General features: G+C 42.3%; 2 protein-coding genes across 10 annotated transcripts in view; both read left to right on the plus strand.

Annotated features, from left to right (window-relative positions):
- The window catches only part of tnrc6ba (trinucleotide repeat containing adaptor 6Ba), a 24,241-nt gene extending 11,007 nt beyond the window's left edge, over window positions 1-13,234 (plus strand). For 4 of the 6 annotated variants that reach the window (XM_032501488.1, XM_032501490.1, XM_032501487.1 and 1 more), the window contains exons 9-22: window positions 1,188-1,400; window positions 1,612-1,731; window positions 1,937-2,062; window positions 2,950-3,120; window positions 3,660-3,785; window positions 5,270-5,468; window positions 5,599-5,769; window positions 5,954-6,100; window positions 6,296-6,439; window positions 6,660-6,752; window positions 7,559-7,771; window positions 8,198-8,265; window positions 9,537-9,676; window positions 10,743-13,234. In XM_032501488.1, the coding sequence (XP_032357379.1) occupies window positions 1,188-1,400; window positions 1,612-1,731; window positions 1,937-2,062; window positions 2,950-3,120; window positions 3,660-3,785; window positions 5,270-5,468; window positions 5,599-5,769; window positions 5,954-6,100; window positions 6,296-6,439; window positions 6,660-6,752; window positions 7,559-7,771; window positions 8,198-8,265; window positions 9,537-9,676; window positions 10,743-11,307 (2,496 nt within the window). In that variant the 3' untranslated portion in view covers window positions 11,308-13,234. The remainder of the gene's footprint in view (window positions 1-1,187; window positions 1,401-1,611; window positions 1,732-1,936; window positions 2,063-2,949; window positions 3,121-3,659; window positions 3,786-5,269; window positions 5,469-5,598; window positions 5,770-5,953; window positions 6,101-6,295; window positions 6,440-6,659; window positions 6,753-7,558; window positions 7,772-8,197; window positions 8,266-9,536; window positions 9,677-10,742) is intronic. The other 2 variants (XM_032501491.1, XM_032501492.1) reach the window with 2 other exon arrangements.
- Window positions 13,235-14,588: 1,354 nt separating this feature from the next.
- csnk1e (casein kinase 1, epsilon) overlaps window positions 14,589-16,505 on the plus strand; it is a 17,212-nt gene continuing 15,295 nt past the window's right edge. For 2 of the 4 annotated variants that reach the window (XM_032501533.1, XM_032501534.1), the window contains exons 1-2: window positions 14,589-14,886; window positions 16,230-16,327. In XM_032501533.1, the coding sequence (XP_032357424.1) occupies window positions 16,252-16,327 (76 nt within the window). In that variant the 5' untranslated portion in view covers window positions 14,589-14,886; window positions 16,230-16,251. The remainder of the gene's footprint in view (window positions 14,887-16,229; window positions 16,328-16,505) is intronic. The other 2 variants (XM_032501531.1, XM_032501532.1) reach the window with 2 other exon arrangements.

Raw genomic sequence — 16,505 nt, forward strand, 5'->3', positions numbered from 1 at the left:
CGACCATAGACCTGTTTTATACAGTCTATGCCATAGACCTATATAGTTTCCGACTGGGAACCCAGAAATTCTGTGTCTTGCGGTGGAGGGTGGTAAAATATGTGGACAATTTATTAAGGGGGAACTATGCAGTTTTTTTTGTTTTGTTTTTTTGCTTAATTTACCTTAACTGAACTGCTTCTGAGTCTTTGGATACATTTTTTTTTTGTGTTGAATGGTGGTCATCTCGCTCCCCCTGGCGCCTGTGAGCGAAAAAAAACACCCTTTCAACTTTTGTCCGGCGAGTCACCAGCCTCAACGTCACGAATGATCGCAATGTAACAAATTGCTTCACAGCACAGACACAAGTAAACATCGAAGCTGCCAAATATCTATTATATTGTAAGGTGTAGGGGGAACTCTATAGAGAAACTTGCAAGCAAAACGCGAGAAAATAGAAGAGAAATGACCAAAACTGCACAGCGTGCCTTTAGAGGAAAGAATTCCACAAATTGAGAAGCACACACAGGAAGGCTAACCTAGCTTACCTTAACAAGGTAAAGAAGAACGCAAATCCCCCTTTACCCGAAACATAAGCTAACCTCGGTACAGGGCATGGATGTATGGGTACAGGTAAAGTTTGCCACTTTGCGCGAACCAAAGTTTAAAACACCTGTTGAGGTATGTCTTCTTTAGTCTATTGGCTATTTAGGTTTTTCCCTGGCACACGTCTTACCCATTTCGCACTTACTGCTTTGTCTTGTGTAGATTGTTTACATATTTGTGCTCATCATATGTACATTTTATGTGCTTGTGTAATTGTTGAATGCATTGTGAATACAAATTTCTAAAATTGTATGATGTTTTTTGTTGAGTTATTATTACACAATATTTTTTCTGACCTTTTTGAATCTTGCCCCTCACAAATATCCCATATTACAAAAAGACTAAAACTAATAAAAACTAAACTAAGCATTTTCAAAAAATAAAAACTTAACTAGCAAACCCACTTTAAAAACTATATATAACTAAACTAAAATTTTAAACAAAAGGTCCAAACGAATTAAAAATAATGAAAAATGCTTAAACTCTAATAATTTTGGTACCCGCACACTTATTAGCTAAAATATGCATGTGTTTGACAGGTTGGTTATTTCTAAATGACAATGATGTTAATAATTATAATTTTGGCCTTTTCTGCCGGTCAGAATGACGATCCCAGTGGCCCAAACATTGACCTGGCTCCAGGTTCTCTACAGGAGAAGAAGATGGATGTGGAGAAAAGAGGCATGGGAATGGGGATGAACGATTACAATGGAGACATGAGGAAGGGAGGAAGAGGAGGAGGAGGGGGGATGGCTTATCGTCCACCTGGTTCCAAAGAGGCAGCACCTGGGGATGCTGGGTCCTACTATGACAAGGTAATGTCTCACTTCCACCTTTTGGCCTTTTTCTTCTATGTCTTCTTTATGTCTAGATAACAGTTTGTCCTTTCTTACTATTCTTTATTTCCTCTTGTGATTCTACCTTTTCTTCCCGGTCTGCCCCGTTCCTCCATGTCGCACTCTCCCCCCTCCCCCTCCTCCTTCACCACCACTCAAATTGGTCTTCCATTGGCTGTCACTGTGACAGACCTTGCCTTTGACCAATCAGGATTGGTGCCTTGGGGAGGAGGGTCCTTGCTCTCTGTACTCACCACCCACTGTCTACAAGCCCCATTCCCTCTTCAACCACACTATTCCCTTTAGACAAGTAAGATAACCACGCCTCTTGTTTCTGTCCTACCATTTCTTACATTAGATTCTTGTAGTTTTACATTTTCAAAAAACAATCACACAATTATACCCCCAAATTGTCCTGCTCCAGTCTGTCATGTTCTGTGTAATCTGTGTTTTTCATGTATTTGTCTGCACTTTTATGGGTCCTCTGAGGTTTCATTTTCCATTTTCGATCACAGGGCGGTCACAGTATCTTTGGCAGTAGCGGAGGGATGGCTCAGTCAAGACACCAGCCAAATGTCCCACCCATAAACCAGTCCCCAGGGATACGAGCGCAAGTGCCTCATCAGTTCCTGTCACCTCAGGTACTAATGTTTTTGCTTTTATTCTGTGATCAGTCTCCCAGCTTCCCAGCTGTCTACATGTTTACATGTCTACACCTAGCATTGACACAGGAAGTATGTGGGTTGACTGTCAGTGGGTTATTCAGCGTTGGTTGTGAAGCAAGTCATCTTCACAGTTTATTTTTGCTCCTTACTTCTTAACTGTCCACCAGACATGTCCACTCTCTACATTCATGCTTGTATGAGTAATTTTTATGACTCCTTGTTATGATAAGCTGGTAACTCCTATTTTGTTGGAAAATGCAATGTAGACATCTGCTTTTGACACTTGTATCTTCATGCACTTTACATATATTCATTTATAAGATGAGATCTTGCAGTGAGGCTGGTGGGGAAACTGTTATTATATTGTAAATTGTATATTTACTGTTATTAGATTGTATTGTAAATGTAAATAGGCTCCAATGTGGGATCAACACACTCATCACATCATGCAAGGGGTTGACTGCGTACCTTACTCGTCGTTGTGCTGTAAATCTTCTGACATAGTTTGTAATGGTCTGATTCTTGTGTATGAGCTTACACAATGTGCTCTGCTGGGAGTGTGCATTGTCTACTTGTCAGTGCGGCCCCTAGAGTTCATAATCTCGCTTCAGGACAACATTTATTATGTTTCCCTGCTTACTTCTAAAGAATACAAAGTGAAATGCATGTCTTTTTTAGCAATCAAATCATTTCCATTCACTCACTTGAGTCAAGGCACTTATTCACAACAGTTAATGAGAACATAAAAGAGAATCATTGTTAATCGGGGATAAGCAGTAAGCTAATATGGTTGCTAGTGGTTACAGCACCAAAGCGTTTCTGTGGTAACAGGTGTGCCTTCCTGCCGTTGTGTTTGTCGCCAGGTGCAAGGCTCTGTGCTGAAGCAGATGCCCCCTCCCAGCGGGAGTGTGGGGGGTGTTGGCGGCGTGGGAGGAGTGGCTGGGGTCGGGGGAGGTGTTTTCCCTCCACAGCTGTCCCCACAGCATATCGCCATGCTCAGCAGCATCTACCCACCTCACATCCAGTTTCAGCTGGTAAGAAGCAGCACTATGTATCTCTGAGAGTTCCATCACAGATCTGCTGAGTCTGGAAATAAATGGAGAAATTATGTGAACAATTCTCTGTCCTGCACAGTTTGAAAGTTTCACAAAAAATTAAGGAAGGAAAGAGAAATTTTTCATACTTTTTACATTTGATTGTACATTGTGTGTACATACAGTAAATATCAACAAATTATGATTTAACTCCCTCTGCAACTCACATTTTCACCCTCGAAATACATGAAATCATATCAACTAACTAGGTGAAAAATATGTATTTTGGAAATTGAAACAGTGTAGTAACCCTGTCACCATCAAATGCAAAAGTTTCTGAAACAAATGTATTTTCATGAGAAAAAAAACTTTTGCTACAGCTCTGACTCACTGCCGAATATTTAGATATCTGCCAGTGGAGCCAGCTCTACATAGTACTCAGTTGATACGTTGGTTTGTCAATGCAGAGCTTTAAAATTGCTCCTCCTACCACTCCTCCTAGTTTCTTTTTCTGTTTCGTTCTGTCTGTGTTTGTTCAGGCTTGTCAACTCCTCCTCCAGCAGCAGCAACAGCAGCAGCCGCAACAGCAGCAGCAACAGCAGCAGCTACTGCAAAACCAGAGGAAGTTCACGCCAAACGTGCGGCAGCAGGCTGACCCTCAACAGGTACACATAAACTATCATAAATGTATCATTTTACAACTGTAGACAGACATTCACCCCTGGAAAAAAAATTACATGATTTCACTTGGAGGAGAATTGCTATGCCAGTGTGCCACCTTTTTTTTAAAATTCAGACTTCAAACAAGTAGGATAAACAAAAAATAAATTTTCAAAAAGAAAATGTACATCATCTCCTACTTGAAAAGGTTTGCTAAATGCCTCACATCAGAGACAATGCTAAACATCCATTCACTGTCAACACGAAGCACGACATGCATTCTATCTTCCATTTCACAAACATGTTATCGAATGCAGATGCAATTGCTGCTGCTGTGTGAGAACTGGAGCATTCCTGTGAGTGTAAGTCGGACAGCTTTTTTAAGGGTGATGTCTTTGTCTATCCACTAGGCAGTGAGGCATGCTCACAGGACTTACGCTTAATGTCGTAATGTCCGTGGTAAAGCTAATGTGACTAGCGCCAGCTAGGAGCTTTCAATGTGACTGGCAACATCACTTTGGAGTTTAGGTAAGGTGACATCAGAAAGTAGCGCTGACTAGCATTGCATAACGCGGCTCCACCCCTTTAAACGGCTGGTTATCAAGAGCAATACATTCAATGTTTATGTCGTTAAGCTTTTTTACCTTTAGGTGGTCACTGCTGTATTTTCTAGCTTTGTCAAAGGACTGAAGTAGAGGCTGCTCATGGGTTTTTGCCAGCGTTTTTTCCTTCTTACTTTTCAAAGTCTTGGTGCTGCTCATGAAGACGGCTCTTAAGATGCATAATCATATTTGTAGTGTGGGGCGAGTGTTGTTTACGCCTCCTCGCGTCACTTGTGCTTTACAAGTACTGCAAAAAGCAGGTTTGTTATCTGTTTTACATATCTCAAAATACCTCTACACAGCCTACATGTTGGAAGTTTAAGTTGTTGGCGTTCATGCTATGTTCACTGTTGTCATGTGCGCATAATAAACAAGCCACCCTATCGGCAAGGCTCAAGCTTTAAAATGATCATCGGCAGATATGAATATTTCTGCCGATGATCATTTTAAAGCTTTTATTGCCCGATACCAATGTCATGCCGATGTAATTGTGCATCCCTATTTAAAGCTCAAATGGATTTATTTAATTTATTCATCTTGTCCTTCTTTTATGGTCAGCCATCTGAGTTTTACTGGTTGTACATTACTGCCACCTAACCGTGGATGTATTTTCTTGTACCAAATGCCTAACTACAAAGTATTGTGATATCCACTTATGGAGTCACCATCATGGATCACTCGCACCCTCAGCCCTCCGTTGGTTGATCTCACTAAGTTCCCTTCAGTTTTTCAGACAAATGGAACAACACTTGAGATGGCGGCGGGGAGTCCCCCGAGGGGAAGTGAACGAGGACATGTTGAACCACTAATGAAATGCAGCGTCACTTGACACTTCTTTACATCCTCCACTCAGGTGATGACTCTTGTTTTTTCTTGTGTCTCCTCAGCTGGCCAGGATAATGGCGGTGCTCCAGCAGCAGAGGCAGCAGCAGCAGGTCGGGGGTTTAGGCGGCAGCTCCAAACTCTCCCCCTCCCACCACGGTGGAGGTGGCGGTCCCAAACTGCCCGGGGCTGATACCCTGCACCACCCAGGCCTGGCAGGATCTGTGGCTGACCTGCACCAGAAAACTCTCGGACCCTATTCTGGTCAGTGCTTGTTCTTTGACCAGTTTTACACAAAGAGAGAGAAAAAAGAAGCTAAATCTCTCCTTCCCTATGTTAAAATAAAAAAAATAATACTTTTCATCTTTCCCTCTGTTCTGTCTCTTCCTGTAAGCAGGGTTTGCTTCTGGTGTGAACCTCCCTGGTCTGGACCTGGGGGGCTCTGTAGTGGGGGGGCCTGGGGGTATGAAGGACCTAGGGATTCAGCAGTCCCGCTTCAAATGGATGATGGAAGGACACTCTTCTCCAGACACCTCCTCACCCGAGAACGCATTCCACAAAAATGGTAAGATTGTGTTGTGTTTTTTTTTTAATACTAATGTTGTTTTTAAAAGAAGCAAAATACATAAAAGGGGCCGATGTGAGGCCTATTGTGTTAATGAGGTTAGTTGTGGAGTCACATATTAAGGTCACATTAGTTAACCCATCTAATATTCAGGGATGTGACATACATTATTATCGCCTTCCAGGTCCTGTCCCGCCCATGAAGATGCCAGGGGGCTCTCCCTACTCTCAGTATGACATAATGGTTGGAGACGGGCTGGGAGACAACTGGCACCGCACCCCTGGCAATAAGATGGGTAACAAGCCTACCCCCACGCCCAGCTGGCCGCCTGGTAAGTGACAATTCATGGTTAAAATTATAAATATAAAATTAAATATAATAATGAGCTAGAGGATCCCACAAGGTTTAAAATGAGACAAAACGGAGAATAAGTCATTTCTGTTTCAAAGAACAATTTGGGAATGTTCTCTCTACCTTTTTTTTTAACAACTAGTTTCAACAGACCACATGGGTGTTTCTTCTTTAGAGTTCCAGCCTGGTGTGCCCTGGAAGGGAATCGACCGTGTCGACCCTGACTCTGACCCTTACATGACCCCAGGGAGCATGATGGGAAACGCAGTGTCCCCTAACCTCAATGATACTGAGCACCAGTTGTTACAAGACAATACTGGTAAGCATTTTACAGCTCCACCGCCTCATTCTCTGTACCATAAAATGTGTAAACACACCATATCTAGCAGTTACTTTGTTTACCTTCTTTATTTTATTGTTTGTCTTCTGGTTTTTAGCCAGTAAACCAGTCTCCATAAATATGAATTCTCTTTTTTTAATATTTGCCATTTTATCATGAATGAATGACTAATGCAGTTGGTCGGTGCCTTTGTTTGCAGATCCCACCCCTCCCCTCAACACCTTGCTGCCTTCACCTGGTGCCTGGCCCTACAGTGCCTCAGACAGTCCCCTCAACCACGCACACAACTCAGGTAAACACACATTAACACTCCCCATCTCATTTCTGAGCTGGTGTGTTGCTGTGCCCTGATTTCTGATTAGAGCTTAAACGATGGTCTGTTACTTAATTCATAACTCAACCGTCAAGGGAAATAACCGGTAACCATTGCTTATTCATTTGTAGTTATTTTCAAACATAAATGTCAAAACATTCGTTACTTCCAACTTCTCAATTGTGAGCTTTGGGCTTTAGGAATTTGTGGTTGTGAGAAATTGTTATTTTTCACTATCCTCTGACATTTCATAGATCAAACAGTGAATCGATTGATTGAGAAAATAATCAGCAGATGAATTGCTAATGAAAATAATCGTAAGTTGCTGCCCTATTTCTGGTTGTCCTTCACATATATTCTGTCTTGATGTATTTAAAATATGTATTGTACATAACTGAATGATAGAAGTCACAACTTACAGGACTTTTACTTGAAAGTTCAGCAATGTCATAATCTAAAGTCACTCACTTAAGACCCAATAACTTCTGGACCACATGCACCATCTCCAAAATGGGATTTAACAAGCTGGAGAATTTTAATGCTGGAAAAATGTATGCTCAATGCAGTATTAAAAGTGAAAGTTGTTTGATTATGTCAAAACAAGGGCATAACCGCATTCCATCTTATTAATTGTAAATTAGAAAAGCAGCTTTGGCCTTTTAACTTGTACTTGCGTCTCTATAAAGGTTTGTCTTGATTGCAATGCTGGTTTTGCTACCTATTGGTATTATGTTTACCAGTGTACAACCCTTCCAGACCCTCATTTAATTTTTCTGTAACTACAGTAAAGTACATGGACTACAAGCCCAGCTGGCCCCCAGAGCCCATTGGACACAAGTCCTGGAAAGCTACTCGCGGCAGCAGCCAGAACCAGCTGTCCCAACTTTCCCGCCCACCTCCAGGACTAGCCAGTCAAAAACAGCCGCCGCCTTCTCCTTGGTCTGGCGGAGCTCCTCGATTGGCTGGCCGGAGCTGGGGCGGTGGCTCAAGCACCAATGGTAATGCCCATTGCGTTTTTCATGTTGTTGAGGTTACAAGGTTGCCTTTTCCTTATCCAAGCACAGTGCACGTTGAATCATTCATCTGATTTAAATGTACAGGAGATAAAACAACTGGCTCTGATTGCTAGATACAACACCATGCTCTTTTGAACCAAAATGTCCATTTATATTTGATTTGGAAGAGTAGTCAAGCAGTAGAAGCAGCAGGGAATGTTATTAATCATTTATTACATTTAAGATGAGGGGGAAAACAGAGTGCAATTTTGTTCACAGGGAATGTAGAATACTCACACTTTTTCCCCTCTCTCTCTCTCTCTCTCTCTCTCTCTCTCTCTCTCTCTCTCTCCTCGCTCTCTCCTCCCCTCTCTCTTCTCCCTCTCTTCTCTCTCCTCTCCCCCCCTCCCTCCTCCTCCCTCTCTGCAGCCTCAACATGGAGTGACGGCAGCTCTCGGGAAAGCTGCTGGTTGGTGCTCAGCAACCTCACACCACAGGTAAACACGGACATATTTTACAAAAACAAGTGCTGAAACATCTGTGGGGGAAAATGTATTTTTGTTTTGTTTTTGTAACTATTTAAATACTACCAGACTGGCTTGTTTTTATCTCACTTCATGCATGAACTAATCATAAATGAGCACATGGAAACACTGCTAAAAAAAATTCATACCTAAACGCTAGGTCTGAACGATTTTGGAAAATAATCTAATTGTGATTTATTTATTTTTTTTATTTTTATTTTCACCAATCCTGGTGGAAACATTCATATGAAAGACAGAAACAAATCACACAAACTAAAGTGTGGATTGCAGAAATATAAAAACAAATATGTTCACCACACTTAGTAGTATTTAGATTATTGAATTCTTATTTAACGTAATAAACATAAGAAACATTTTAAATAAAACTTTTTAAACGCTGTCTTTGAACTTTACTAGGCGGCACAGACAAGTAAAAAGTGTGTGTGTGTGTGTGGGTGTGTGTGTGTGTGTGTGTGTGTGTTTGTGTGTGTGTGTGTGTGTGGTGTGTGTTGTGTGGTTTTTTGGGGTGTGTGTGTGTGTGTGTGTGTGTGTGTGTGTGTGTGTGTGTGTGTATACACATACACACATACATACAGACAGACAGACAGACACGCACACTTGTATTTTTTTTTTATTTATTTTTTTTTTACAGCGCGCACAGAGGAGTTGCCCTCCAGCCCCTCCTCCTCGTGAAGTTACGTGCCGTGTGCAGCGTTGCACTTGCTCAGGGAGGCTGTTGTTGCGTTAGTAGTAGTAGCATGCTGCTGGTGGTCTTGCCGTGGGATTAACTGCAATAATACCCTGTAAAAACAACGCAGCCACGCTGCTGTGAAAGCTCCATAAACGCCATTTATCAGAGTCGGGTCCTCTCTGCGACAGTCTCCTCCTCTCCATATCTTTTATATTGGAGCTAGCTAGCTAACCGCTAATCATAGCTAATTGTTGCTAACCAAGCCTTGAGTTCTCTGTGCCTGTATCCTTTAACTGCATGTATGGACTTGAGCCCAAATAAAACCCTTTATTTTATTAAAACGGCTGTAAAAGTTTTGAACTAGAACTCAGAGTTGTTTGAGTGACAGAACTGTGCTCAGGGTACGGCGTGATCAAATCGCAGCCTTTGCAATTAGGAAATTGCGTTTGAACATATCACGATATTATTGCAAATGTAATTAATCGTTCAGCCCTACTAAACACGTCAATCTTCCATTTAAGTTCACCATGGTCCATCTTGTATGTTCTTGCAGATTGATGGCTCTACTCTGAGGACCATCTGCATGCAGCATGGCCCTCTTCTGACCTTTCACCTTGGCCTGACCCAAGGCACCGCTCTGATTCGCTACGGCTCCAAACAGGAGGCAGCCAAGGCCCAGAGCGCACTCCACATGTAAGACTCAGTCTTTTGTTTTGATGACATCTTTACAATATCACTCTTATATCTATATGGTCAATTTGTAACTGAAACCAGTAGCCTATAAAGCTCAATAATTAAAACATATCTAATTTGATTTGCCTGTAAAAAAAACATTTTAAAAAATAACAATCTGATAATGTAAATTTTTACACTTTGGTGACAAACACAATATAAAATGTTAGTTATTGAGTGCATTACATGCTGAGCCAATGTATGAAACTCCCAAATGGGCATGGCCTTGTTTGAAATTGTAGTGAAGAAAAGTTATATTTGTACAATTTATTTTTTTGCTAGAATTAAATATTTACACAGCTAAAAGATATCTAGAGTTAAAAAAAATTGTTTTGTTTAGGCATTCACGTAGTTCATCTGTGTTGCAAGATGTTGTGAGTTTGGTGCTTAAGACAGAAACAGGTCTCAAACAATTAATTTTCTCCTTATGTGTCTGTCACTTGGCACTTTTGTGTCCGAATGTTCAGGAGATATATGGCTTGTGATGAATGGGTTCGATGTTTACTTTGGTGACTATAAAATCTGTCATAAACTGTGTTCACGATCACTTCTCCCACTGGAATCAATGCACTCAGGGCCGTCTCTGGCCAGGCTAGTTGTTTCTCCGTTTCCAGTCTTTGTGCTAAGCTAAGCTAACCGTCTGCCGACTTGGTTAAATATTTACCTTACTATTATAAGAGTGGTATCAAGCTTCTCATTTTTGCCAAGAAAGCGAATCAGTGTATTTCGCAAAATGTCAAACGAGTTGGCACCGGAAGGCACTGTGATTTTAGGTCATTAACTGCGTTACCATTAGAATGTGGGCATGTCTTGTTACCAAAAACCTCAGTCAGTTCAAGCCTATTCCAAAAGGATCTGATGGCATTGAGATCATTACTCATTACTGTTTTCAATAATACAATCTATTAAAAAATAGAAAGAAAATTGTACTGCAGAAAATCAAGAATGTGCATCACATATCATGTTTTACAGTATAATTTATTGTAAGCCCCGTGAGACTGACAGACAGACTTTTTGTTTATATCAGGTGTGTTCTGGGGAACACTACCATCTTGGCGGAGTTTGTGAGCGAGGAGGATGTGGCTCGCTACATTGCACATTCCCAGGCAGGAGGAGCAGGCAGTGGAGGAACCACGTCCGGCTCTGCAGGCTCCGGGCCTACAGCATCCTCCGCAGTGGGGGCCAACGGTAACGGAGGGAGCTGCGAGAGGAGTGGAACAGGAAGCAGCGGTGGGGGAGGAGTAGAAGGAGGCTCCACAGCTGGCGGAGCAGGAAATGGAGGAGCCGGGCCTTCCAGCTCCGGGTGGCAGAGTCTGGACAGCACAGGCAGCTCATCGGACCAGTCCTCCACCCAGGGGCCCGGGCTGGGCATCTTCGCCCAGTGGAGCAGCAATGGGACCGGGGTGGGCGGGGCTGGAGGTGTGGAGGCCGGAAGGCAGGGTCTGTGGGGGGGGATGGGGGGGATGAGCGGGGCAGGGTACCCCAGCAGTAGCCTCTGGGGTTCCCCAGCACTTGAGGATCGTCACCAGATGGGCAGCCCCGCCTCGCTGCTGCCAGGGGACCTGCTGGGCGGGGGGGCTGACTCCATCTGAGGGGCCGACTGACACACACATTTTACACCCAACCTGTAATACATGTCACACTCTGTATTTATTTACTTGTAGAGATGACATGAATCAAAGCTACTTTGTTCACCCAATGCTCAACATTCATACTACACACAGGCTACATGCAGTACATGCACACATTATTTTCACACATACACATTAAACTGCTTAACTTTAAATGAAGACAACAGTAAAACTTGAACCGGATTAAAAGGTGAAATCCATTAAACTCTTTAGGACCCAACTGGATAGCTCTTTGTCTTTCTACTGCAAATCCCACCATCTGCATTCAGACCCGATCACTCAGGCATGCACTGTAGACAGGCTCAGCCAGAGTCGTACATGTCAACAAGTTTAGCTTTTGCTGTTTTTAGTGTGCCACAACTTACTTCTTTTGTATGACTATTTAATGGTTGAATCTCAAAATTCAGACTTGCAGACTGAGCCCTCTTGACCTGGCTGGCGTACTTCTAAGTTCTCATGTTCGGAAGTTTGAGAGTGGGGAAGGATCTGGAGTTTGTAGAAAATTTGGGACGACGCCACACTACAGAGTCAAATGGACGATCAGCAACCTTTTGAGATCTGGGAAAAGAGAGTGTTTTTAGTAGGTACCGACACCTCTACAAAAATATGTCATCAACATGGGACCCAGGGTAAAAAAAGAAATCAAAACGGAAACAACATTAGCCAAACTTGCACTATATGCCTCTGGGTTTGTTGACACATCCTCCACAAATCCCTCCATTTTTTTGAACAAGAGCTACAAAACAACTACAGACCTTACAGGACAACTAAAAGTTACAGCAGTGGCCTTGGCTAACAACCAGCGGCCGCCCGCCATGTCAGCAGCCTTCACACCTTCTCATCAGTTACACACTGCTCTTATATTTGACAAGCAAAATTGTATCTCCTTGTTGATGTACGTCAGTTGTTTATCATATTTTCTTCTGTTTTAAAAGAAAAGAAATGTGTGAAACTTTGTGGAAATTCAGAGATGTCCTTTTTTTCCCTTCAAACACTGACCTCGCTATTGTATTTTTTTTTTTTTTTCTTACTCGAGAAATCAAGTTGGTTATTATATATTGTCATGATGTTAATGATGACTATGATCACTTATTTACTCGCTGTACAAGGTGCCCTCCTGCCTGCCTGTGTGTGCATGAAAGGAGTGATGACAGTATGACCGAATGGCGGAGGAGGTGATGAAAATAATGATGACGAGGATATCGGGAGTGTCTGTGTTATTGATACAATGTTGAATGTTTTTTTTTCTTTCTTTCTTTCTTGTCCACGAGAGATTTGCGTGCGTGCGAGTGTGTGTGTGTGTGTGCGCGTGTGTGTGTGTGTGTGTGTGTGTGTGTGTGACTGTGCTTGTGAACACTTGTCTCCAGTCAGGGAAGTGAAAAATTGTTAATCTGACAGCTTACATTTGAAAGTGTGTGTGCGTGTGTGTGTTTGTGTGTGTGTGTGTGTACACACATTTTGCGTGCTTGACTGTCTGGATATTGTAATAGCTAAAAAGTAGAAAAAGAAAACAAAAAAAAAACATTGGCACTATTGCATATGTCGCTTGAGTTTTTTAGCTGCATTTTGTTCTTGTTTGTATTTTTTTCTGCCAAATGCAATAAGAGAATATTTTGTTTTTAAGACGAAACAACCAACTGAAGGCATTTCTATTAAGATGCCAAATCCTACCATACCAAGCTGAGCTGGAACAGTGTTTTACAGACACGTTAAAAACATTACCTGTTATGTTTTACTGTTTGTCTTTTTGTTATTATGTATCAATTTAAATTAAGTCAGTCTTTATTATCACTCCTGTTCAGGATGTTTTCATTTATTTCAGATGTTACAAAAAGGAGAGGAAATTAATTTAAAGCAGAAAAGAACAAGATAATAAAGGTTGAATTGAGGTCTGTAGTTGTTTGTTTGATCTGTGCGGAAGAGTGAACCGTTGACCTATAGGATTTCAGGTATTCATTGCACATTTTCATGCTGTTTCAGGTTAAATGCCATCCATTTTATGGATTGAGTTATTCCTTTGCCATGCGGCTGTGAGGTCAAGAGCACTGGCTGCCATGCATCATCCACACAGTAAATGAAAAAAATCCCCTTTACTAGTTGGCAGTGCTAGAAAAGTGGATGTTAGGGTGAATGCTTCATCCATTCTGGCGCAGTCTCTGATTTGTCATCCCCCCTCGTCGTCTCATACTGTCATGTTCATCCTATTTTAACTTCTGTTTCTTAAAAGAGTAATTAAGTAATTGGAATGCACAACATGTCCCTCCAGTCCAAGGTTTCCTCTCTGATTTACAACTTTAGGAAAGGGTAAATTAGGTTTGCAAACATCGTTAGACCTGGTAGAACACATTATGTATTCATATTTTATTTAGGGGTTTCATTTAGAATACAAAAAGACCATCGACTCGGAATTACTTTGCGCGTCATCTGCGTTTTCTCTCACCTTCTGTACATTTCTTGTCCAGCGAGCAACAAGAGAACTGGTAAGGTGCTTACAGCAGAAAACAACTTTTGGTTGTTTAAAAGATACAAGGAATTGATTTTGGTTTTTTCTGGGGAAGTTTTTCATGACAAATCTAGCCGTTATGCAATAGGAAAGCAGTTTTTTTCTTTTTCGTATGGTATTTTGGCTGTAGCTTTACAAAAAACTCATATAGGCTGGGAAAAAAATGTCTCAGTGCTTTTTTTGTTTTACTTAGTCATAGCAAATATAGTCCAACAGACTATAGTGTAAAAATGAATTAGGCTACTTTTTTTTGCAAGTTTAGCTGGTGATATATTCTACATTACACATTGTTGTCATAGCCTAACCTACTTTTCTTTATTCCCCATTCTAAACAACTTGTATCAATAGTTTTTCTGTTCTTCTTAATATACAGAAACATAGGTAGTGTGAATCGAGTATAGGCTACTGAAATTCCACTTTAAACAGGCCTATGATTAAAGGTGAACATTTAATGTCGGGTATAAAGTGATGTACAGTTGTGTAGGGATTAGCAGGCCTACCACTAGAGGGGGTTGACACGTGTACACACAGTTAAACACACACAGAGCTCTTACCTGTCCATGCTGTAATTATCTAATGTGTGTAGGCCTACGTTAGGAACTCATTAAGGTGTATTGGTGGTAATACACGTATTAGCTTGGCGCTTCATTCATGTCTGCAAAAACCGGCAGCAGCAGCGGCGCGACGGCTTTAAGATAATCCGGGTATCTCTTCAAATCTGTGGATGACATCATTGATATTGTCAATGGTGTAAACTGAGAAAGAGAGAGAGAGAGAGAGACCTCAGTGTCTGGTTTCGGCGTTTTTCCTCCCCCCACCATAAAAATCGTGACAGTAAAAATCCTCCAGAGTCGCGGGGCTGCAGTCGGCTCGGTTCAACTGTATTTTGGGGGGGGGCTCTTTCGGGAGTGGGGGGGTTCGGGTCACAGATCTCCGAGGTTATGAGCCGTCCGAAGCCGCGTCGGTGCGTCGCTGTCCAGGGTCCTGAGTGAGACGGAGCCATCGGGCGACCACGGAGCCTGACATAACCCGGTGAGGTGAGGAGGGGGGGGGTGGTGGACCGGGGGTGTATGTTGGCTAGTCAAGGTGTGTGTTTGTGTGTGTGTGTGTTTTGGGTTAGATAAATAAGGTCCAAATAGAGTCGTGTTGGGGAGGGGTGTGTACCTGTATTTGGAGGGTGCGGTTATGGGGATTATTACCACATTTGATGGTCAGTGGGGGATGAGCGATGTGTGTTTTTTTGTTGTTGCATTTAGCCCCTTCCCCATTTCCTCTCCTGTGGTATCTGGGGCAACTGCATGAGGTGTTCGCTCTGAAAATATACAACGTCTTTCCTGTTTTTGCAGTCCTTTGCAGCAATGCTGGGTCTCAGTTTTGTAACACTGGCAGTGTAGCGGCTATGAGAGAGGAGGAGATGAGCTGGAGAGAGCTCAGGTGAAGGCTTTGGTAATGTGCAGCAGTGGCTCGCTCTGCCTTATTTCCCCCGCTCAGTGTACGTGGATGGGGTGTGTGTAGGTCTACAACGCAGCCAAGACAAACAAAATGAACTTAGTCAGCGTTTAGTGCATTGCCAAACTGGCTTGTAAAGCCTAACCTCTGTCAAAAATAAGCCCTCGGTCAATTCCCACTCTCAAGTCCCTATTGCGTGGCTGTTCACACAGGCCTGGGTGAGGAATACATGACTCATTCAACGTTTCAACAGGGGACCCCAGTCAGAAATTGGGAGATTATTGAGATGGCTTGTACAAAGGCAGACTCCCTTGAAGTGCTTTGGGAAGAGTCTGTGAGATGCTGATTCCCCCCCCCCCCTGCAGCTCTGAATAAATCATGTTATACAACTACAAGCCCGGTTCTTCTTTGATCACACCTTTTCCCCATGCACTTTATAAACCCTTGATTGGCCTACATTGCTGTCCTCTGAGATACCAGAGTTTATTATTGCATCCTCTGAAAGTGTAATGTCTCTAACTAAATAAAAAAAAAAAAAACATGGCTGACAGGAGCAGGGTGGGTACATGAGATCCTGCGTATTGAGAAACGTTTTGCTTCCTCGCTGGGTTTAGTCACAGAAAGTCAAGCTGGAAGTAAGCAACGCTTTCTTTCCAAGTTCCAGTGATTCAGTGCAGGCTGCACTACGTCACTCCTTTGCCTCAGGAATTTGCACTTTTCATACTTTCTCACCTCTGCTGTCCATCTTTCCAAAGCTTCCAGTATTATTTTTCTGCAATGATACAGCCGCACCAAGGCTCAAGGCTTTCAGTTTAAAGTCTGCAGCTTTGCACCACTGTCCTTTACTCTATTGATCACCACTGATTTAGCCTTGTGTGTGTATGCATGTGTGTGTGTGTGTGTGTGTGTGTGTGTGTGTTTACCCCTTCAGTGAGTTAAAAAGCTCGGGAGCCATGGAGTTGAGGGTAGGGAACAAGTACCGTCTTGGGAGGAAGATAGGGAGCGGATCCTTTGGAGATATTTACCTCGGTGAGTTTGTGTTGTGTTACCCTGATATTGTTCCTTAACTTCTTGAATTGCAAAAAGTGAATATAACACATATTCCAGTTTATGTAAACAATGTTAAATAGATAATTTGTTTATTAGTCCCCAATGGGGAAATTACTGCACTACCCTCTGTGTACACACTTTTTTGTTAGTACTCACA

Source organism: Etheostoma spectabile, chromosome 21 (genome assembly GCF_008692095.1).
Source record: "Etheostoma spectabile isolate EspeVRDwgs_2016 chromosome 21, UIUC_Espe_1.0, whole genome shotgun sequence".
Taxonomy (NCBI): Eukaryota; Metazoa; Chordata; class Actinopteri; order Perciformes; family Percidae; genus Etheostoma; species Etheostoma spectabile.